We start from the raw sequence: 23,576 nt of genomic DNA on the forward strand, positions 1-23,576 counted from the left end.
GGTGATTTTCTGCTGGCTAAAAAAGCAGTGGTCCATTTCGTACAGGATTCCATCGCTGATGCGGTGAAACAAAAATGGAAGAGCAAATATACTTGCCTTTAATGTTACTGACCTAGTCCTACTGTGACAGGTCACACAGCAACTCACAGAGAAAGTTCTTAGCTGTTATATATTGAGATCTCTTAGCAGTTTAACTACAGTAGTAAATAAGGCTACTAAATGCTAGTAATTTTTACTACTGAATCAATACTCCGTACTTGAGGAGCCGACACGTGTCATTCGTACCTAGCTGAGTCATAACGGTAACCCATCTATATTCCCAGATGTACTGACACACATCCTGACTATATGACATAGTCCAGATATCCTTAGTGTGTCAGTACACCAGTCACATGTGACCCCGTTACACCCTCCCACACCCAAATAGGGAACACCGTTTGCTGGAATGGGGAACCCGAAAGGAAGTGACACAACGAGTCAGCCACGCTGGCACCCACACACGTAGAACCATCGTAGTAACTACAATGACGACTACCCCAAGACGCCCCCAGGGCCCTCGCAGACCATGACATCATCGTCGGATACGGTCACCACAACAACAAACGTCACGATGCCCATCGGGCACGCCGAAGAATCATCACTTGAGCTGCCTAAAACCGTGCGTGATGACCCACCGGATACTACGACATTATCTCCACGAGAAGCACCTCACCAGGACGCAAATAAGTCTAATGCGAAAAATCGTGAGCGTAACAACCTGCTCAGCAAGCTGCGTCGCATAGCTTCACGCAACGCGCTCCTCAAACATCACTTGAATTAGAAGCCACGTGCTGTGTCAGCTCTGTGAATTGCCGCGCGACGCCGCAAGCGACAAGAGCATGCTCAAGCACTGAAGTGTGCTTGCGAGTCCGACACACCACCGTCATCCCCGATATTCACCGACGTGCAGCATGCCGACTTGACGATCACTGCCGACATGCCTTCTCCAGAATCAAAACCTATTTGCGAGTGTACCACGTGACGACGTCTCCATGGTACCCACAAGTTAGAGCCAAACCGGCGAACAAGCACCCCACTGTGTCCATCGGACCTCAAGGAGACCACAAGCGTCGTCGTGACACTTGTGTCCCACGAACGAGGGACCAGCTGCTTGCAGTGAAGGTTTGGCCCGTGGCCGACTTCGCGGAATACCTTTAATGACGCCAAGAAGGAAGAAGACCTGTGGAGCAGGTCGACGAATGCTCACTGGTCCTTGATGACGACACTGAAGTCGGCCGAAAGGCTTACGAAGACCAATTTCGCCAGTGACTCACCGCCATGAGATATCCCATCCCCGAATTCTTCAACTCGCCGCACGGCTCGACTGGTTGGCGCTCCGACGTCTTCGATTTCACATGGCCAAGGCGGTCGCTGATCGGCGGTGATATGTCTATCGTAGTATTGACCGAGACAGTCCCACCCTGACGCTCATTCTTCAAGAACTCATCATCAAAATCCAGAAGGAGAAACCACCCTACGACATCGACCCGAATAGCTTTCTAGGCCCGGTCAGCAGGACCGATTGAGTGGCAACGCCTATAAGCGTTCAAGAGGTCCGCAGAGTCCTCCACGAGGCGGTCCTCCGGTTCCCACGTATAATGGACCTTCGGGTAGCCACGCCAGTTTACCCAGAACTCCTGCCGTCCGGCCTTACGGCGATGTCAGACCAAATTTTCCACATGCAAGTATCGCTCCCCGTCGTGACCCAACAAGGGTTGAGGAGGACGGATCATACCACCATGATGCATCGCGTTCGTCTGGGGAGTTACGACCCCTTCAGAACACATTGGCTCCTGCCAGGATTGCTTACCGGCATGTCGAGACGACCTAACTGCCTTGAGGGATCGTCCCCGCATCCTCGAGGACCATGATCATGCGGATGATCGTCGTGTGAAACATTGTGAGGAAACAGAGAGCTGTCAACGGCATCACTTAGAGCAGCTTGCGACTCAGCTCGACGACAGGATCGGGTATTTAACTGTGACGATGAACAAGGATTGTGAGCTCAACGCATGCTCCTGCACCTCCCTCGCGCCAGTCTGCGTACCCCCTTGGGTCATCCGTCGTACCCTTTGGGGCCACCTGCGAATCCTTTATGGACGACCGGTCATCTACCAAGTGAGGAGTTTGCTGCGCCCCCGGCTGATGACCTTCATCGGATGATGGGACAGCTGTGGCGTCTGTGTCAGACCGTTTGCCGGATCAAGGTTGGCCTTGAGCATACCAACATAGAATGTCGTGTGCGTTGCCATAGCTGATGGCAAGTTCAAGGTGTAAGCATTGCCGTGCACGCCAATGACCGTGAACGGTCCCACGAAACGCGGACGAAGCTTCGTACCTCCGACCGCTGATACCGCGTGCTTAGGTAGGTTCTTAGCATTAAAAAGCACCAAATCACCAATCTTATAAACTTGCGTATTCCGACAATCATGACTGCCACTGTGTTCATTTTGAAGGCCTGAGCAGCAGCCATGGCGTTCCCGACACGTAGCCTAATGGCTTCATCAGTTTCAATAAACGTCAGCAAATTGCGTTAGACCCACGGTCGAACCCCATTTAGGCCTCTCAGGTCATTGGCCACAGCCTCTCCCTCATCCACATTAGAAGCCATTGGCAACGATTGGGGGAGGGGGGGGGTACGCGGATGCCGCAACCCATTCACATAGAATGGGAAAACTTCTGTCGACGAATACACCGCATTATTTATTCCGAATTCCACTTGCTAACTGCGCACTCCATTGAGATAGCTCTTTCACGCAAACACTGTGCAGCACATCCTTCAAAACACGTTTAACCATTCGGTCTGACCATCCGTCTGCGGATGATCCGCCGACGACATATCCAGTCGAGTTCCATCAGAAAGGAAAGATGTTGCCGAAAGACGGACACAAACCGAGAGTCTCGTTCACTCACGAAAGAATCCGGATGTTCATGATGGTGAAACACATTGTCGATGAACAGCTGTGCCGCCTGCGGTGTTGTAATGCTTTGGCGAATCGCCACTAGTCGCACCATCTTGCTGAGGCGACAAACAAATATCATAATACCCGTATGGTCATGCATATACGCCGGAAGGTCGAAGATATAGTCCATGCTCACTGAGCGCCAATAATTCCGTGGGACCGGCAAACTCTGAAGCGGCGATTCCGAAGACGGCAGAGACTTCACGCTTTAACAAGTCTCGCACGTCTTGACATACGGCCGGACCCACTTGTACATGTGGGGCCATTAAAAGTCATGTGCCACAGATGTGTACGTCTGTGAGCGCCCCAATGCCCACTATTTGGCGTATCTTGCGCTTCATAGAGAATTCGGCGACGTAAGTCTTCGTCGTTGAGGACGACCACTCGAAGAGGCGCTCAACGACTCCACAACTCCTTGAAATCCGGGTCTTGAACATACGCCTTGCGTATACGCTCGAACACTGACGATTCAAGGTGCACAACGTGTGCCACTTCGTAATCAGGACGTCTCGACAGGGCGTCCGCAGACACATTCTACTTTCCTGGCTTGTAAGCCACCGTAAAGTTGTATTCCGCAAAGAATGACAAATATCGCGCCATGCGCTGTGACAAATGGGGCGACTGAGCCACCGTCCATAATGAGGCATGATTTGTATAGACGACAAAGGGGTTGCTGCCCAGCAGGTGAATCAAAACTTGACAAGGGCGTACTTCATTGCGAGAAGTTCATTGTCGTGCACTGGATAATTCTTCTTAGCGGCCATAAGCTGCCGCGATTGAGACAAAATTACCCGTTCATTACCATTGCCATCCAGCTGCAACAGAGCACAGCCAATGGCAAAGTCTGATGCACACTAAATGGGCGATCCTCGTCCGGCACCGCCAATATTGGTGCCGACTGTAGGCTCAACTTAATCGCTTTGAAAGCTTGTTGAGTCTTTTCAGTTCACGACCAGACCACGTCGTGCTTCAGCAAGTTTGTCAATGTCCTGGCCATCTTTGCGTAATTCTCGTTGTACTTGTGCAAATAGTTTGCGAGACCCAACCACCTGCGTAAATTCTTCTGGGATGACGGTGTTGACATTCTGCAATTGCACGAATCTTTTCTGGATCCGCAAGGATTCCACCCTTCCCAATGAAACATCCAATAAAGGGAATCTCTTCCGCTTTAAAGTGGCACTTGTTTATGTTCGCAAAAAAAATATTGATTCTCGCGCATACACATCAACTTCGCTCGAAGGTTCTCGATATGCCTGAACATCCGTTTTACCCCCTTCCGCCTTGCTGTGAGCGAATATATCGTCGAAATACGTCTACGCGAAGTGCCGCATCGGCCGCAAGAGTTGCGTAATCAGCCAATTAAACGTAGCTGGTGCTTGGGAAGCCCCTGGGGCATGACCAACCATTCCCACAACATTCCACTGAGAGTACTTGCTGCTTTGAGAAGAATATCTGGTTTTCCTCATGAGTAGTTGATAATAGCCGTTGACCATGTCAAGCGCGCTATAAATACTGCATCCGGCTATGTTGTTCTGCAACACATCATTCCAAGAGATTGGCGCAGATGCCGAAATTGTGGCTGCATTCAGCTTGCAGCATAAACCATGCGCCATTTACCATTGGGCTCACGCACACAAAGCGTCGGCGACGAGTGTGGCGACTTCGACTCTCGGACTAGCCCTGGTGCGTGCTTTTCCGCAAAGAATGCGTCAACAGCGTCCACTTGATCCTTGGGCAGTGGTCATTGGCGCGTCGGACAGTACTTTGTACCCGACTCCAGATCAATCTTGTGGCGTACACCCCGATTTGGAGGTAACATAGAGGGAGGGATTTCCGAGACCACATCCGCAAACTCATTTAACAGAGGATAAAATGGATCCCTTGGATCCTTCAGGATGGCCGAGCCGTACCTCTTCTGACGATGAGCCTTGCTCTCCTCGTCCGACACCTCCGGGTACATGACCGTAGAGGTGTTCAATTCCACAGATGTCGCTTCGCGACGTGTGGGGACCGCATCTTCTAGCGAACCCTCCTTGAGGTCCGCTCGGAATTCTCTTCTGGATATCTTCTCAAGCTCGCACAATTCTTCGAGCTTAGGAAGCGGTTATACCGCAATCACGTCCAGGTCATGTCGATCCGCGACTATGATCTCCAATTTAGGAGCTGAACGAGCCCCATCTTGCGCGTATCGCCGTGCTTTTACGCCTTCCTGTGCGGGAACTGAGCCAGCCTCACTGCCTTGTACGCGCTGTTCAACAACTGCGATTTCCTGCGAGAAAGTGGACTCGCCTTTGCCACGTGCGCGTCGCCCAGCGACAGAGTCTTCCTGGGTGGAGACTGACCCAGCGTCATTACCCTTTACGCGTCGTCCAACGACTGCGATTTCCTGTGAAGGAGTGAGCACATCTTCTTCACGTGCTGAAGGTTAGCGGCCACAGCATTACCGCTTGCGCAATTCCCCACGTTTACGTCTTCCGGTGAAGGAAGAAATGCATTTTCTTCACAAACGTGTCGCCGAGCGACATCGCCTTATTACGCAATAGTGACCGCATCACTATTCTGTGCGCAACCGCCCACGTTTACGACTTCCAAAGAGAGCGGAAACACGATTTCTTCATTTGCGCGTCGCATAGCGACAGCGACTTCCTGAGCAGTAGTGACTGCTTGCGCAACCACCCATGATCGCGACTTCATTTCTGGAGGCTGACCCAGCCTCAACACCTACTAAGGCCCCAGTCGATACTCGACGGTCTTCTTCATGCACCACCTCCGCCGAACCGGCAAAGAGGGATTCCGAGCGCGGAATGCGATGTTCGTGCACAATCCATCGCGTGGCGAGGAGGGGGCATTACCCACCAAGGCTCGTTCCACGAGTGGTTTGTGACTAGCACCCGGTGCGACTACGCCAGTCGATCCATGGCTCAATGTTCATAAGCCATGGCATCCCAAGGATGAGATCTCTATATCCAAGGCGATAAACGATTCTTCAGAGTCAACCTCATCAAATTTGATTATTAAGGGTAAAAAACCTTACGAGTCGATACGATCGATCTGGTCACCCCACGTGAGGCATGGAAGTCCTGCCCCACGAGACAATCGATGCAATTTATACCTTGCACCGGTTGGAGTTCGTTTTTCAAACTTTACGCGAATCGCGTTAAGTCTTTGAAGCCAGGCTCCGCGGCCAATGCCTTTGACATTACGCATTCCAGGCTTGCATCGACAAGCTTTTTTCTCGCTTGTTGTTGTCACTATTTCATCGATGCTTGAAATGAGCATCGAGATAATGATCTTCCTCAGCGCGAAAAGTTCTTCGCGCTAGGATCAAGACCATGTAGCTTTGTCGCAATAAATAAGGAATATTTATTCTGAGGAGTAGTCTCTCCAGACAAGCTACTGACTAGCCGTTCGGGCAAAAGCCACGGCTTCTTCTCAGGAGCAAGACGAGACATTTTATTGTCTACGCTCTCCTAATGTTACTCGCTGAAGCAGGGGTACCACAAGAGCTTTTATTACGATGGCTTACGCCATCGTCATCACCACGCACAGAAACATTTGTGGGTGACGGCACGGGAGACGGTGCTGGCGATGGGAAATCATCCTCATCGTTGGAATCAAACATGCTATAGCGAACGCTAGTAGCTCGTCTATCCGATTGAGCATCCTGATTCGAAGGCTATTTATATATTAAAGTTAGTATTATATAGATAGAAACAGAAAAACTTAATTATACTAAATACAGATTACTTTTAACCCTCTTAAAGCAAGTGTTTTGAAGAAAATCTTCCTCTGCACGTACTAGTGTACGTGAAGTGACGTGAGGCACCACTCGCACTGAAGCAGTGCGAAGTGGACTTGTACCGAAGCAGTACAGTACAAGTCGGCAGTGCCCCGTTACATAACCATTACTTCCTATAACCTATAAGAGGAATAATAAATATTATTTTTTATGAGAGGAAATAAAAAAAGAAGTACAAAATTATTGTCTTTATTCATTTTGACTTAAATAGTTCCAATATTGCCAAATTCAGTAATTTTGATGCAAAAAGACATAACATCTATTTATTGGTTATTTTAGGTCTAATTTAACCCCGCCAATAGTTATACGACACGATTATGCGGTGCGCGAGGAGGCGCCATATTTAGTCAGTTATTAACATAATAAATGCAGTAGTAGATAAAAGATTGGTACTTAGGAAACTGACTATATAAAAACAGTTTTACTTTTCTCTATTCGAAAGCCTGAGTCTAGACCTTTGAAGCTAAAGCCCCTTAGCTTTATAAGAAACTTCCTCTGTACCTTTGTGTACGTGAGGTTTAGAGGTACCTAACCTACACTGTAACCAGTGAAAGGTTAATTAGTACTGATCAGTACTAGTAAATGGAGCCCCGTTACACCTATTAGCACTCGTAGTCCGTTCAACGACATACGCATGTTCCATCCAACAAGGACATGTTGAATGAAGTAGGAGGGAGATTTTCAGCTCCCTTCTGTACGACCCTTTCAATAAGTTAATGAGCAATTCTTATTGGACCCCAGCAACAAACAAGATATATTTTAGCCAATCAAAATATATTAAACTTCAGTGAGTGAGTTTAGTAAAAAAAACTTTGGTGGGTCTAGACATTCCCTATATTGTCATGTCGATGGTGAGAATCATTATGCGAGGCATCTGCTTTCGACCGATTGAGCGTCTGAAGCAGCAGGAAACAAGGAGATAACCTCAGCAGATGTTGCCCGAAGCTATAATAGTCATGATTGGCTTAGAGGTTAAAAAGCTTGTGGAGTAGGATCAAATTACTTTGTATTTTGTTCTTACTTCACAAGAGCGCTTTTCTCACTTCATGAGCCCAGGCTCGCCTGCTGACTCCGCCGCAACTGAATCTGCATCTACCACCATGGTATTTTTGACATCGCGTATCAACAGATTCTAAACACTAATGGTAAGCCCGAATGCTAAAGACGGAGAAGGTGTACGTCTTTTTCCAGCATCGTTAGGCGGTCTTCAAACCCCGCAAGGCCTGTGCGGGGTTTGAAGACCGCCTAACGATGCTGGAAAGAGCTACAATCAAGTTGAGTCCCGTAAAGCGTTGACTCTTATGAAAGCTGCTGTTTTTTCTCAGCTAGCGAGTATTCGATGCGCCAAAAGCTATTTCGTTGCCGACGTTTCTTTACAGATATTGTAACGGGCTCCTTTCACTAGTGCTGATCAGAACATTTAACCTTATCGATTACAGAGAAGGTGAGGTGCCTTAAAACTCCACGTACACAATTGTACAGAGGAAGGTTTTTAGTAAAGCTAAGGGTCTAACCTTAAAGGTCTAGACTAAGTCTTTAGAAAAAGTAAAACTGTATCAATATATTCAGTTCCTACGTAACGATCTTCTATCTACTACATTTTTTTATTATTTTAATATCTAACTAAGTATGGCGCCTCCTTGCGCACCGCACAATCGTGTCTTGTACGTATAACGGAGTTGCTTTAGACTTAAAATCAACCAATCAATAAATCTAATGTCTTATTGCATCAATAATACCAGATTTGGTAATTTTGAAACAATTTAAGTCAAAATTAATAAAGATAATAATTTTGTACTTCTTTGTTTATCTCCTCTTATATAAAATAATAATTGTTATTTCTCTTACAGGAAATAATACTTATATAACAGGACATCCCGTTACATCACGCACACCCTTAACCAGCAGTCACTATAGTGACTGATGTAGGGTGACAGGAAAGATTATTATGTCTTTCCCTGTGAATTTGCATGAGTAGTTTTAATCAAAATACCGATTTTATTTGCATTATTGATTCTGACCAAAATCAAGATGGCGACGAATAATTCTGTGCGCGGTGGGCCGTGAGGCCGCTAAGCTGGCAACTGCACGGATCAGTGTAGCTATCAGCATGGCAAATGTTAACCAGTAGACGCTTTTGCGTCTACTGCGGGGAAAACGTCATCTCCTACTCCCATTATAGGTGACTGGGGAATGTCATCTGTTGATGACATTGCAGGTGACGGGGGACAAGTCACCTGCTAACCAACTCTAGGTGACTGGTTCAAGTCACCGTCATCGCCCGACTCAGTGGCGACTGTGAAGGCCGCCGGATTACCCGGGGCCGAGTACGCTAAACCTTTGGGCTCTAATTTGACTATTAAAGAGATTATGACGAGGTCGCTTGACTCGTCGGACCTCTTTGGTGGAGAGTAATCTGATGATGACATCCATGGGCGATGATCACTCTGGTGATATTAGTGTACAGTACTAATTAACTCTTATTAGTGTAAGGTTAATTAGTACTGATCAGTACTAGGGAAAGGTGCCTTGTTATATTACCAGTACTAGTTAACTCTATATACTGGCTATTAATATTTTTATTCTCCTACGTAACGATCTTCTATCTGCTACTAACTTATTATATTAATAAGTAACTAAGTATGGCGCTTCCTTGCGCACCGCACAATCGCGTCTAGCGACGATTGGCGGGGTTGACTCAAACTTGAATCAATAGAATTGATATCAATATTACTAGATCTGGTAATATTGGAACTATTAAGTAAAGATTAATAAAGATAATTATTTGTACTTCTTTATTTATTTTCTCTTATAAGAAATAATGTCTTTTTTCCTCTTGTAAGACATCATATTTATGTAACCCGTTTCAGCTACAGATTCGCATAAGATGAAAAACTTGTGCTAAGTAAGATGAATGTATTGCACCCTTTATCCGTGCTAGTGCTATGACGGAGTTGACGGAATCGTCTTTTGGTGTACCTAAGTCAAATTCTTGGCTGATTGCAACCATTTGTACTGCTTTCTCTTTCTTTAATCAGCAATAAAAGCTCATGCTTGAAGTTTCTTGATATTTATTATTAACAACGTGACGGAATCGCTCTCCAACTATTAATTTTATTTGTTTGTGCGGGCCATTCATTGCTTGATACCATTCTGGAGAATCATGAGCAGCGAACCAGCGCGCGTGCAGACTCGTTTGACGAAAGGAAGTGGCCCTAAAGTGACGGGGGAAGCCAGTAAGACAAAGATTGGCGGAACGTTCACTTTAACACCCAATCCGCCCTTTGTCGCTGCGCGCGTGGCCGTCTACGATCGCATAATGGCGGAGCAGAAGAGGCAGCAGGAGGCGTTGGCCGCTGAACAGATCAGTATCAAGATCACTTTACCCGATGGCGCTGTAAAAGAGGGTTTGGCTTGGCAGACGACGCCCCTAGACGTGGCGCTTGGAATTTCGCAAGGTCTGGCAGACCAGGTCGTCGTGGCCCGAGTCACTTATCGTGGCAAACCCTTAGACCCTTTTAGTGTCACGGCCGCTGACGTGGATGGAAATGAAGCCATTGATAACGCCGGCGACGCGTGCTGTGGTGCTGTGACTGACTCAAGTGAGCTCTGGGACGTTTTCCGCCCTCTCATTGGCGACTGCAGACTGGAGCTGCTTAAGTTCGACGATGCAGATGGTCGCATGGTCTTTTGGCACTCAAGTGCACACATATTGGGTGAAAGTCTTGAAACACTTAAAGGGGCGCACTTGACCATTGGTCCCCCGATTGAGGGAGGCTTTTACTACGACTCGTATATGGGCACCGAGACGGTTCTGGAGAGCGATCTTAGCGTCATTGAAAAGGCCTGTCTAAAGGTCGTCAAGGACAAGCAGAAATTTGAGCGCATTGTACTTACAAAAGATGAAGCACTTGAGTTGTTTGCTGATAACGTTTTTAAGACACAAATTATCGCCACGAAAATACCGGACGGAAGTAAAACCACGGCTTACCGTTGTGGTCCGCTTATTGACTTGTGCCGTGGTCCACACTTGCCCCATACTGGCAAAATCAAAGCGCTGGCCGTCACACGTACTTCCAGCTCGCACTGGTTGGGAAAAACAACCAATGATACCCTGCAGCGTGTCTACGGAACATCATTTCCTGACAAGAATCAAATGAAAGAGTGGAAACACTTTCAAGCAGAGGCCGCTAAGCGCGACCACCGTCGTCTTGGTGTGAGTGAAGAGCTTTTCTTCTTTCACCAGCTTAGCCCTGGTAGTGGCTTTTGGCTGCCTCATGGTTCAGTTATTTACTTTAAGCTACTTAAATTTATCCGGGAGCAGTATCGTAATCGTGGGTATACGGAAATTATTACGCCGAACATCTTTAATATGGAGCTTTGGAATATTTCTGGTCACGCACAGCACTACAAGGAAAATATGTTTGTATTTGACGTTGAGGGCCAAGAGTACGCACTAAAACCTATGAACTGTCCGGCTGCGTCTCTTATGTTTGACTTTCGTCAGCGTTCGTACCGTGAGCTGCCTATCCGCCTTGCGGACTGTGGCGTACTGCACCGCAATGAACTTAGTGGCTCCCTTACCGGACTAACGCGCGTTCGTCGCTTCCAGCAAGATGATGCGCACATTTTTTGCCGCGACGATCAAATCAAGAAAGAGGTATTGGACTTTTTAACGTTTATGAAATACGTGTACGACGTATTTGGCATCAAGTTTAACTTGGAGCTGTCGACACGACCCGAGAAGGCTATGGGCGAATTGGAGCAGTGGGAGCGTGCTGAAAAGCAATTAGCCGAGGCTCTCAACGAGTTCGTTGGTGCTGGCAAATGGGTGACAAACCCGGGCGATGGCGCCTTTTATGGCCCAAAGATTGACATCATGATCACTGATGCGCTAAAGCGTCAACACCAATGTGCCACTGTGCAGCTTGATTTCCAGTTGCCCATCCGTTTCAACCTTAAGTACCGTACAGACGATGCCGACAACTTCAAGCGCCCAGTGATCATTCATCGTGCTATTTATGGATCGCTAGAGCGATTTGTTGCAGTGTTGGTGGAGCACTACGCCGGCAAGTTCCCCTTTTGGCTATCACCTCGCCAAATGCTTGTGGTTACAGTTGGCGCTGCCTTCATAGAGTACGGATATGAAGTTAAAGATGCGCTATTCCGCGCTGGCTTCGATGTGGAAATTGATGATTCGGGCAAGACGCTAAACAAAAAAATTCGTGAGGGACAGATGGCTCATTACAATTTTATTTTGGTCGTCGGCGCGCATGAGAAGGAGACACGATCTGTTAACATTCGTACGCGTGACAACAAGGTGAGGGGCACCAAGACGCTCGATGAAGCTATTACCATGTTCAAGGACTTGGAGACCAACAAGTCTGCAGACGAATAAGTATGCGGCAGATTATTCGGTTGTTTATCCCAAGAATGCATGCCTCTCGATTGCAATAGATTGTGCGTTAATAATTGACATTACTGCGAATTACGCAAATATGTAAGAGATTCTTAGACGCAATCGACACAAATAAATCAAACGTTTTTCAGCCCTGTAAAATAGCATTGAATTACATAGCTTTGGAACTTGCTCAGTGGTTCATACATTTAGCTTTATGCCAATGATGAGTTTTCGACGTAAATCCCCGACCTCTAACATTCCGCAGCGCAATGGCACGAAACCTTTCCTTCACGGACAAACGCTCGTGACCTCTGGACTGAATGAATTAGACATGACTCTCGGCGGAGGTCTACTGCTTCGGACCTTAAATTTAGTAGAGACTACTACACTAATTTCTGCCCAAGACGCCTCCAGTCTCGACTTAAGTTCTAGAGCCTCCGACGCTCTTTCTATTGATCTGCTGCGCTATTTTGTGGCAGAAGGCGTGGTGGATCGGGAGCAGCGTGTTGCACTAGTGGCGCCTGATGCAGCGGGTTTCATTAATTTACAGTTACCACTCGAGTTGAGTCTAGCTCAAAGTCAAGTTAAGCAGCAGCTTGCAGACAAGGAAGACGATGTGCCATTAGAAATCGCTTGGCAATACGGTAACGTCGAACAGAATCGAGCAAATCACTCGCGAAGGTTCTGTCACAGCTACGATCTGTCTAAGTCGATGCACCAGGAGATGGTGTTAGCTAATGAGCCGATAGCAATCGATTTAACGAGTGTCAAAACGAGCACTGATGTTGGCGCTATTGCCGCGTATGATCATCTGTACCTTGCAATAGAAAACGTGGTGCTAAAACACGAGCAGAATAGAGTTGACCAAGTACTGCGCATCGGAATACTTGGGTTGGGATCGCCGGAAATGGGATCTACTGACGCTGCGCATATGAGGGCGCTGTTCATTTTTTTCAAACGTTTTCGAACTCTTCTATGTCAATCAACCAATGCTGTGTCTCTAATTTTGGTTGCTAGTGATACGCTGGGCGCCTTCCCTGCTACCTTTATTAATGAGCTTCGGCATGTTAGTGACTCGGTACTTACGCTAAATTCATTTGCTGGCTCGCGGGATCTGCTGACAGAAGAGCTGCAAGCATTTCAGGGATCGTTGATGCTACGTAAATTACCACGCTTGCACTCTCTAACATGTCATGCTCCTAGCAATGCACGCTTTGGCATAAAGCGTGACCCTCGAAAGCTGAGAATTGAGAAATTTCACCTACCTCCAGAAGGTTCTCGCACTAACGACAAGTCCAAGGGTTGCAACAGTATTACACCAGGATCATCTAGCGGTCATGACTTGCTTGCATTTTAACGAGGCATAATTGTTAAATTTGATCGGAGCGAGCTTTCAAAGTGCAGGTCGCTATCATATAATTTATTACGAAGTTTGATTTGAATATATTCCTTAGTTGCAGTCTACTTGTGCGACCGTCTCTAAGTTTTTGACAAAAGTAAATGTCAATCGTTTGACGATGCTGTACTATCCTAATAAGTTAGCCTTAATGTAGAAACGCTGCGCAGCAAGTCTTGCCAATATAGCACATGCTAGCATTTATTCACTGCTCTCCGTTCATGCCATCATCGCGCTTGCCATACACACTTTATTGTATCGGACTGCAGAAAGCATTAAAACGAGGTCTTTGTATTCACTGAGGAAAACACTCAGCTTGACTACTTTCAGCTATCCATTCTGTCGCAAATAAAGGTTAACACATTAAGTTTTCGCGTACAAAATGTATTAAGCAGACTTCTTAGCACCCGCTACTCTGCCGCGAGAAACTTGACGCCGTCTTCTTCGCATGTTTCCCCAGCAATTAATGCGGCCTAATTAAGATAGATTATCATATGAATAGAGCTGGCGAAAAATTTAATACATTGTACGAACCTTTCCCTCTCTTTCCAGCGCTTGCAGCGCCTCTCGTAGCAACCACGGCTCCATCCCATGAATACCTTAATCAATCACCTAATTTGTCAGCACAACCACTGCTCCAGCAATTGCGTGCTTTACTTACTTGAGCCGAGCGTCTCCTCCCCGGCATATAGCTCATATATTGTGAAAACATTCCCGAGCATACCATTCGCTTTGGCCTACAATAATGCCACCGAATCACACCAAGTTTACTCATAAAAAATAGCACTGTCCTTTTGAAGACAGAATGTCACTGACAAAGTCGTAAATTTCGGCGGCCCACTCGACAGGTTTCTTCCACATAATGCGGCAACGCGTCTTACTTTCATCCTCCCAGCGCCCATGGCCGCAGCTGATAAGGTTTTCCACTACGGCCATGCGTCCACCCTGCGGCATGTTCCTCGAAATTTTTACGTTCTCGAACAGAGTAGAGGCAAGAGGCTGGAAAAGAGGCAGTTCATGCGCGCGATGGTACTCGAGAATAAGCTGCTGCCACAATACAAGCTGCTTTTCGCGCGTGTCACGTACGGGCTGCAGCGTGAAAAACGGAGGAAAGTCGTAGTACTCTGGATATGAGAACTTATCCATATTAGTAGTGAATGTAGTGCCTTCAGCAATTTATTATTTTTTTGCATATAAAGCATGAATTGTAATATTTACCGTTCGCATTGCCTATGTGTAGGCAGCCAGAGAATAGTGCTCATAAACAAAGCTTGTGCGCTCTTTACCTTGCACTTCCTGTAACAACAAGCCAATTCACCTTTTGCATTTGATAAAATGCCCATTTATTTAAAGAAAATTTAGTAAGATCTCAGAAAAACGCGAATTTGAAACAATTGCTTAAGGAGAGGCGTACAACAGGTAGGTGCAGCCGTTGCAGCTACTTCGAACGCCCGTCCACATTCAATTTGGATTGATCCTTTGTGTGTTCGGTTTCTCTTGCACGTGGTGTCTAAAGGGATGCAAGCGCGAGCTGCGCCTGCAATTGGCGCACCTTTTCGTTTAGCAGGAGGTTCTCGTTACGCACGCACGCAAGCACTGAATGCGCGGCACGCAGTTCACATTTACTCTCCTCTTGTAGCAATTGAAATGACGCCAAAGTACCAAACATTTTGTCACGCTTAGTATCGAGCTCAAGTACACGCGCACGTAGCTGCTCTTTGTCCATCGTATTCGTGATGATATGCGCGAAAATTCTGAAGAAGTCCGAATTATCTGACAATGATAGCACATCACGACAATTAGCATTACCCACACAATCACGGTATTACACGCACACACACCATTAGCATAGTCATTGTCGACGATGCTGACAAGAAAGTACGTGTCATGAATATGCTGAATAATTTCGCGGGAGCGCGAACCCTCTGGGTATGCGGTCGCCCACTGCGTCTGCCACAACTCAAACGCTTCGTCCTTCCATGCCGCGAACGAATCTGAATCCACGACAGTAGGCTGCACAATCTCAACGCCGGGAAACACGCCCCACGTGACGGCTGTGACGCAGTGTTGCGGCGTGTTGCGGTGCTCGTCACCTCGACTATTAAGGGCGTGAAAGGACAGATGCGGATAATCGCGTTGCATGATAGTGACAAGGTTCTGTAATTTTTCGGGGGCGACAAAAAACTCCACGTATGCCTTTTGAAAAACAAAACCATCATCGGCACCCCATCCGACAAACGGATCGCTTGAGGGGGACCCGTTTACACGTGGTTGACTATTAATCGTTAAGAAGCCGTTACTATTTAACCACTGCAATTTATCGCGAATGGCAGCACTTTCGAGTGACAGAGCTTGCTCGCACCACGGAAGCTGCTTCACATGGCCATCAATGAAGCGAACGAACACATTCCACACATCCTCCTCAGTCAGTGGAGTACCCCACAGATCAGTACGCTGAACTTTCGGGCGCTTAAAGGCAAGGTAATATTCAGATAGCTCACCGTAAGCAGGGCTGGTGCGGTCCCCCCAACGTCCATTTGGGAACTCGTCCCATGCAGCAGTACGCGCAATGTAACTAGCCTGGCGGTTAGACCAGAAAATTGGACGCACCATTTCACGCTCAATATTGGAGCGCTGCAGTGTCGAATACCACGGCAGTTCACGCTGGTTGCGCGTAGGAAGTAATTGTAGATCATCGAGCACCTGTGTCACCGTTGCAGCCAAATTCATCGTGTAAAAGTGCAATGAGTGGACACCCGCAGCTAGCAGACGTTGGCACGTCTCCACCGCAAGCTGCGTGCCATAGCGACGCACCGCCGCGTCATCGTTCTTGACGAGGTTTAAGGCCGTCAGCACATTTTCGGGCACTCTCGTTTTGCACCAACTCGTGAATTTGCAGAATGAACTGTAATTTTGAATCGGTAAGTAGCCTGGCAGGATAGGGATGATTATACCAGCGTTCTTGCAATCAGCGATCCATTGTATCATATTGTCAACATCAAAAAAAAATTGGGTGATGATGAAATCAGCGCCTGCCATTTGCTTCGCCTTAAGTCGCTGCAAATCTAGAGCACGCGCCTCGTTTGACGGTGGTAGGTCTGGATGGTTCCAGGATTCAGTGTGTACCTCCGCGTAACCCGCGCAAGCGATACAGAAGTAGTCTCCATGCTCTTTTCGAATCAGCTTTATTAGGTCGACGGCATTACTAAGTCCACCTTCAACGGGAGCCCAACACTCGGCACCGATGGGCGGATCTCCTCGCAACGCCAAAATGTTGCGAATCCCTGCAGCACGTGCATTCTTGAGAATGCCTTTGATCTGCTCCGTGGGAAGGTGGCAAGTAAGGTGCAGCAACACGTCAATCTGAAAATCATTCTGGATATGAGCACCGATGCGCAGCCACAGGGCCTCGTCCTTGAAGGCCGAGCGCCACGTCAGAGTCACAAACGTCGGTAGTAGCGCCAACCCCATCTCCTCCACCCGCGATAACAGATTGAAGACACCTGCATTCGTCTTAGCAGGAAAAAACTCAAACGAAACCGTGGGGCGCGCCGTCGTATCATCCTCGCGCGCAGCATATGCGCAGCGGATCGACTCGATGATTTTGCCCATTTGCGAGTGGTGTGGAGCTTACCGAAGTAGTGTGAGCCACATCACATTTGAATCGTGCTAAAACAGTACATTTCCGAATTGGTCGTGCAGCAGCATCTGAAGAGAATCTAACCAAAATGACACATGTCAGTCAATAACTTTTTTGTTAGACGGGCGGGGCCTATTCGATTACCTGAGAGGTCATAAACAGATGAAATTTTGCTGTCAAAAAATACATACAGCTCACGATGTGATGTCTCTGACTTTTTGGCGAACACCCAGCCGGCGTGCCGCGTACGAACACAGATCTCGCGATTGCCAGCACTCGAAGTTCTGTGCAGTTCTGCGTGGATCTCATTAATCAAAGCTAACACAGACACAGGAAAATAGTGCACCAGCAATTGGACCGGTATCGGGTACATGTCGTCCTCTTTTCTTTTCAATAGCTGTGGTACATTTTGCATTCGGAATGCAAAATTGACTCGGTTTATGTACAAAAATGGAGGTGGTTGAGGTAGGTTCAGGACACTACAATAGGAGAAGAGATAATGTCAGTCATGGCGAGAATTTGGTACACGTCTGTGCCAAAAGATCCTACTTTTCCTTAAGAGAGGGTGTGGCATTGTAACGCGTCAGGATGAAATTAGCTAAATTTCGGCACCGCTGCTGGCTTTCAAAATAGTCTCTTAAACGCTCAAATGTGGAAGTCAACAAATCTTCTAGAATTGCATCGGATGATTTGACACTGGATTCATCTAGACAGATTAAGAGCATTATCGTAAGATTCGCCTCATGCCACACTGCTACTCGATGATTTGAAGTCATCATTTGTGTTCCCCTTGGATCCGACTCACTAAGAGGAAACACATTTGGGCACCACACTTCATTTGTCTTATTCCAAGCTCTTTCACTTGAATTGTCCAAATTCGCATGTAGAAGCTTTGAAAAGTAGCCATTCTTTAGCAGCCAGCCAGCATTACGAAACGACGTCGATTGGATTCGTGCGTTTATTGCATTTTTTATAGTTTGAGGGCTCGGATCATTGCTTTGTCGCCCATCAATTCGAGTCGACGTAGCAAAAAATTGTGAAGGCGAACCAAGTGAAAACTTCCCTGCAACTATAGGTGAATTCGAAGAAGACAGCAGATCACCAACCTCAGATAAAGCTAATGTCTCGGACAAATACGTCGAAATTGAAACGGGGTGCTGTTTGTGCAACGAGCGAGCAGTCTTGCGCTGATGCAAAGGGCCTTCATCTGTTTGAGAGACGATATCGTATTCTACGTAGGATTGCTTGCTCGACCAGATGGGAAGAAAAGTATGCTCATATGCTCTAGGCGTCCATATTTCCGGGTCAAAACCAGTAGCTATGGCGGGATCCACTTTTCGGTTATCACCCATAAGGCTTTCATCGACTCGCATCACGGTCATTCCACGCTCTTCGCGAATTCGGCAGAAATCGTACAAAAGCTGCATCGTTGCAATGTCCATAGTGGTCCATAAAAGATTACCTTTAAAGAACAGCGAGAAGCTTTGCACTCGGTTTTTTCTTGAGCCATCGAAATCACTCGTTTTTGTGTCAAAGCCGTTAACGAAAGTTTGAATAGCGAGGAATGTGGGTTCATCCATTGGGTAATACTTAAAGCCTTGAAAGTCTAATAATCCACTTGATATGCTGACATTCAAAGCCTGAAGTAATGTGGGAAAAAATTCAGCGCATTTTTTTTGAAGAGCTGATGCAGGTGACTGCGCTAGTAGCGTTTTTAACGCTACTTCTGCTGCCTGCTTTTCAAGTTTTAGCTTTTTCATATCATTTTCGTAAGATAATTGATCTTCTTCAGCAAAAGTGCTATGCGTGGAAGAGTCAATTCTGAGCTGAATCTTTCGCAGTTGTTTACGCAACGCGGCAATTTCTAGCAACACGTCCATTCCGTCAGCGCCCTGCAACGACTGCGCCCTAGTCTTGCCAGTTTCTGCTAACGACAACAGACGCAGATTTCTAAATTTTGAAGCATAACGTAAAAATTTGATTGGCACAGTCGGTATAAAAATGATGACAGCCCACCCGTTGACACTTCCGTAAAAGAGTCGGAACATGCCGTACGCTTCTCGCAGCACCGCTTCATACCCACGCGTGCGATCGCTCTATCGCAACATATGTCAGCAATATGAGCTTTGTCTATAGATGCAAACTCCGAGATCGGTATAAGTTCGTACGATGTCCACTGTCGGGCGTGCACCCTACATCAACATCACCACCCAAATAGTCAGCAAGACAGCAAACTCTACTCTAGCGAATTGCGAGCCAGCCACTGACGATTGCCATAAAAATCTGCGGCTCGACTTCAAGGACAAATAAAAAATTCTGAGTGAGCGCCACGCTTGCCCACTCAGGAGTCCACTTGGTCTTCATCTTGCATCTATCTTTGCGCCGCAGCATTCGCATGAATTTGAGCAGCCCCTGAACCAGATGTAGACTTGAAATAGGACTGGTGTCATTGTTACCATCATTTTGGAAATACAGAACGCGAGCTTGGATTTCTTCGTCCGTCGCCTGCTCTTCGTCTGAGCCCAACGCCTCGTGCCACAGCAGCAAAATTCGTAAGGTCATAATCGTATCTAGGAAGACGGCCTCAAAATTGAGTTTTCCTCAAAATTTAGAAGGTCCCATTAAAAACATGGGTAAGAAGCGAGTGGACAGGTCACGCAAGGACCGCGGTCGGACTGGAGGTGCTTCAATGTGTGGAGAGGAGGAAAGCGCATTAAGTTATAGTCGCCGGTTATTCCCTGTGACATTGCGGATGTGGGATTTTCAGCAATGCGATTCTAAGCGCTGCACGGGACGGAAGCTCTGCCGTTTGGGATATATCAAAAGCATGAAGCCGGGGGCGCACTTTCGCGGGCTCGTGCTGTCCCCTGCGGGTAAGCAAATCGTCTCGCCAGCGGACAAGCCCATTGTAGATGGATTAGGTATATCAGTAATAGACTGCAGCTGGGCTAAGGTTCAGGAACTACCTTATAAGCAGCTGCGATCGGGCGTGCACCGCCTGCTGCCATTTCTTGTGGCAGCTAACTCAGTAAATTACGGACGACCGCACAAGCTCTCGTGCGCTGAAGCAATTGCGGCCACATTGTACATTGTTGGTCTTAAACAGGAAGCCGTTCAGGTTGTGGATGAATTTTCGTGGGGTGCCGAGTTCCTTAAAATTAATGCCGACTGCCTTAACGCTTACTCAGTTTGTAAAAACAGTGATGAAGTGGTAGAAGCTCAGGTGCAAATATTGCATTTGTATTATGATAACTTTGCACAGCGAATATGTTGCTTATCGGCTGCCTAACTGTAGGAAGCGTATTTGGCGGCTTGCCGATCGGAGCATCAGGAACGCTTGCAGAAGTTAAATTTGCCAAGTCTGGCAAGTGATGACGAGGGCGAGGAGGGCGAGGAAGAGACGCTGGAGCTTGACCGCTTTGGTAATAGCGTTCCCCGTGAAAAGATTGTACTTAATGAGACTGAGAGCGACGGAGTGATTGAGACTGCAGACGCTCTCAATTCAAAAGACCAGGGGCCTTTACAAATGCTGAAATTGCCTTGTCTAGAGAGTGACGAAGACAATGACGAGGTTGATGATGTTAGAGTGGAACTTGACCTGAAAGGTTGCACTTTAAAAAATAGCGTTTTGCGTAAGAAGTCGATAGCAGGGATGAACGACTGTGAAAGCGAAGCGGTTGAGGCTGCAGTCGTGCTTACGAAGGAGCAGCAGTATTTTAAAAGCATGACGTATGGGTTTCATGGTGAGGATGCTGGTTCTGACGAAGAGCTTGCTAACTTGGCGAAAAATTTGCACGCAGCTGCAAATTCGGTATGTAAAACCCAAGACTTGCGTGATGTATTAAGAAAAACTCATGCATCTGAAGATAAAAAGGAGATGTACGCATATTCATCGATGGAGGAGTTTCATCAGCGGCATGTGGCGACTGTCCTCCTTGAAAAAACAGCAGTAGCTGTGTCCGGAGACGCGGTGTTGCAGCTGCCTGAGTCAGTATTTTACCGGTGGGCCAAAAATTCGTGCTAGATTTCGTGCTTTTATCTGCTTAAGTTGTTTGAATTTAGATTTAAAGAGTACTTTTAATTAAATTTTCTACTGTCATAGATTAAATTTTAGATGAGGCATTCCAGGTCGGGGTATCTTCAGGTGTGACTTTGTGAGGACCTTCGTTATAACAGGCTAAAATTGCCCTAATGTTACTTAGTCCCCGTTAAGTACAATTGGTGTACTTCAAGGGATGGTCAATTACTTAAATAAAGTAATTAGACCCACCACTCGAGTGTCGATCACATTTGTGACCAACCTTGTGTAACGGGGTGTATCGTTACATGAAATTAACACATAAAGGTTGTTAATAATATATTACCTAAAGGATAGATAATATTTGAAGGATATTACTTTATATAGTAATGTTCAGAAATCTTATCCATAAATAGGTATAGACCATTACATCTATTTATTTCGGAGACTAATCAGCTGTAGAATGTAAACAAAAGAGAGAGAGACAGATAAGATAAGATAAGATTTCTATTGCGTGTTTAGTATTATTTTATAATTAAGTTAGCATTAACAAGATAGATAGAAGAAAAAACTTATTTATATTAATACAATTTTCATTTAACCCTCTTTAAGCTAGTTACCTTAAAGAGAAGTTTTCCTCTGCAAGTACTAGTGTGCGTGAAATAACAAAATATTTCCACAAAAAAATAACGTAAGGCACCACTCGCAACTGAAGCAGTGCGAAGTGGACTTGTACTGAAGCAGTACAAGTCGTAGTGCCCCGTTACACCTGTAAGCACTTTGTAGTCCGTCCAAGGACCACATTTCCTTCATATAACATGTCCATGTTAGATGATAGTGGGAATACATATCACGTTTCCCGTGAAAGCTACTCCTTTCTAAGTGACATAGAAAGAAGTGCGGTCGAACGAATGAGTTCGACCGTAGGTCACCATGCAATCTTGGCAATGCTGTCCAATTTGGACAGAGATGCCCTCCATTCATCCATCGCCAAGTTCATACAACATGAACTTGACGAGATGAAGGAGAAGGTAGCCTTGCTAAATCAGCAAGGCTCTCAACAGGCAGAACTGTTGAGGTTACAACAGGTACAGACCCCTGTACTTGGGATGACGCAAACGCTTCGTCCCGAAACCTTAAAGATTGACATCTCTAAGTATAGGGGAGTCGAAGAAGACTCCCCCTTGAGATGGTTTGTCGAGTTGGACGATGCCATTAGGGCACGTCACATCGTCGACGAGCAAATGCAAGTCGCATTCGCTCAATCAAATTTTGCAGGTCGTGCCAAAACTTGGGCATTGGGCCTTAAGTTGCGCGACCCATACGTCTTTTGGGTCGCTAGAGGCTATAAAGTCCGGCACGAATAGGCGTTTGAACCGCCTAGGGCTGAGTTCAGTGCTCGTTCAGAGCTTCTGAAACTCAAGCATGGCAAACATGATGTTCACGCATATGCCCAGCACAGACGACTCTAAGCGAGTTGTATTACAAATAATCTAGTCCATAAACACACGTTGATTACGGTGTTCATGCAAGGCCTTACGGATGGTCCCGAAAAGACCCGCCTCTTCCGCTTGGAACTAGATACGCTTGAAGAAGCAATATCCGTTGCGGCACAGGAGGACTTTAGCTTGAGACAGGCTCAAGCTAGTTCGTCATCGTATCATCCTCCAAGACGACACGAATTAGGAAGTCCAAAACCCATGGACCTCTCTTACGTCGAAAGCGAGAGACCTCGCTTTCGAGCAATAAGCGATTGCAGAAATGCCATCGCTGCCAAAAATTAGGATAGTACGCTCATGAGTGTAGTGCCCCACGCCCAGCACCGAAAGTAATTTTTTTGGACCGTATGCTAAAAAGGGCAACGGTCGCGGGTTCGATGTTGTTGCGAAATCGCAACGGCGAGGCGGACCGCCAAAAAACGGTCGGGATCAGTAGCGGCGCCCCGCCCAGCAACCTCAAGAGAATTTGCAAATCTCTTGGCAAAAGTTGCTTCAGACACACAATCATTATGTGTCTCTGCACCTGGTGACGAGATATCCCTCATCACCTTGAAGTTGAAAGTGACAAATGATTTGTCACTTAAAGCCCTAGTGGACTGCGGAGCGTCGAATAACTTTATTCGTCGCCAGTCACTAGAGGGTAGTAGGCTCAAATATATTGAGCGCGACATCCCTCCAACGAGGATGACGGTGCGTCTAGCGACAGGCGCATCGATAACAGTGATGAAACGCGTAGTGAAATTTCACTACACGTTAAGAGATTTACAGTATGATGATGATTTCATCGTACTGGATTTGGATGACAAATTTGATGTCATCCT

The 23,576-nt window shown here is 46.7% G+C and overlaps 4 protein-coding genes across 4 annotated transcripts; 3 read left to right on the forward strand and 1 right to left on the reverse strand.

Moving 5' to 3' along the window:
- Window positions 1-9,964: 9,964 nt before the first annotated feature.
- CCR75_007654 (uncharacterized protein) lies at window positions 9,965-12,199 on the forward strand (the record flags this gene model as incomplete). The annotated part of the gene is made up of 1 exon (XM_067965712.1): window positions 9,965-12,199. One exon carries the CDS (start codon window positions 9,965-9,967, stop codon window positions 12,197-12,199), a length of 2,235 nt encoding a protein of 744 aa, XP_067823028.1.
- Window positions 12,200-12,422: 223 nt separating this feature from the next.
- On the forward strand, window positions 12,423-13,559 carry CCR75_007655 (uncharacterized protein; the record flags this gene model as incomplete). The annotated part of the gene is made up of 1 exon (XM_067965713.1): window positions 12,423-13,559. One exon carries the CDS (start codon window positions 12,423-12,425, stop codon window positions 13,557-13,559), a length of 1,137 nt encoding a protein of 378 aa, XP_067823027.1.
- CCR75_007656 (uncharacterized protein) lies at window positions 12,432-14,796 on the reverse strand. The gene is made up of 4 exons (XM_067965714.1): window positions 14,415-14,796; window positions 14,260-14,335; window positions 14,133-14,197; window positions 12,432-14,071 (listed from the first exon to the last, which is right to left on the reverse strand). Exons 1-4 carry the CDS (start codon window positions 14,742-14,744, stop codon window positions 14,009-14,011), a joined length of 534 nt encoding a protein of 177 aa, XP_067823026.1. The 5' UTR covers window positions 14,745-14,796; the 3' UTR covers window positions 12,432-14,008.
- A 5,021-nt stretch (window positions 14,797-19,817) lies between these two features.
- CCR75_007657 (uncharacterized protein) lies at window positions 19,818-21,370 on the forward strand. The gene is made up of 2 exons (XM_067965715.1): window positions 19,818-20,461; window positions 20,534-21,370. Exons 1-2 carry the CDS (start codon window positions 19,868-19,870, stop codon window positions 21,260-21,262), a joined length of 1,323 nt encoding a protein of 440 aa, XP_067823025.1. The 5' UTR covers window positions 19,818-19,867; the 3' UTR covers window positions 21,263-21,370.
- Window positions 21,371-23,576: the final 2,206 nt, after the last annotated feature.

This window comes from Bremia lactucae, linkage group LG7 (genome assembly GCF_004359215.1).
Source record: "Bremia lactucae strain SF5 linkage group LG7, whole genome shotgun sequence".
NCBI classification, from domain to species: Eukaryota; Oomycota; class Peronosporomycetes; order Peronosporales; family Peronosporaceae; genus Bremia; species Bremia lactucae.

Bases quoted from the DNA above. Each gene is read 5' to 3' on its own strand.
- CCR75_007656 (XM_067965714.1), bottom strand. From the start codon at position 14,744: ATGGATAAGTTCTCATATCCAGAGTACTACGACTTTCCTCCGTTTTTC. The intron at 14,336-14,414 runs GTCAGTGACATT...GCATTATTGTAG, and splicing joins CCGCCGAAATTTACGACTTT to GCCAAAGCGAATGGTATGCT. The intron at 14,198-14,259 runs GTAAGTAAAGCA...TGATTGATTAAG, and splicing joins GGAGGAGACGCTCGGCTCAA to GTATTCATGGGATGGAGCCG.
- CCR75_007657 (XM_067965715.1), top strand. From the start codon at position 19,868: ATGGGTAAGAAGCGAGTGGACAGGTCACGCAAGGACCGCGGTCGGACT. The intron at 20,462-20,533 runs GTGCAAATATTG...GCCTAACTGTAG, and splicing joins ATGAAGTGGTAGAAGCTCAG to GAAGCGTATTTGGCGGCTTG.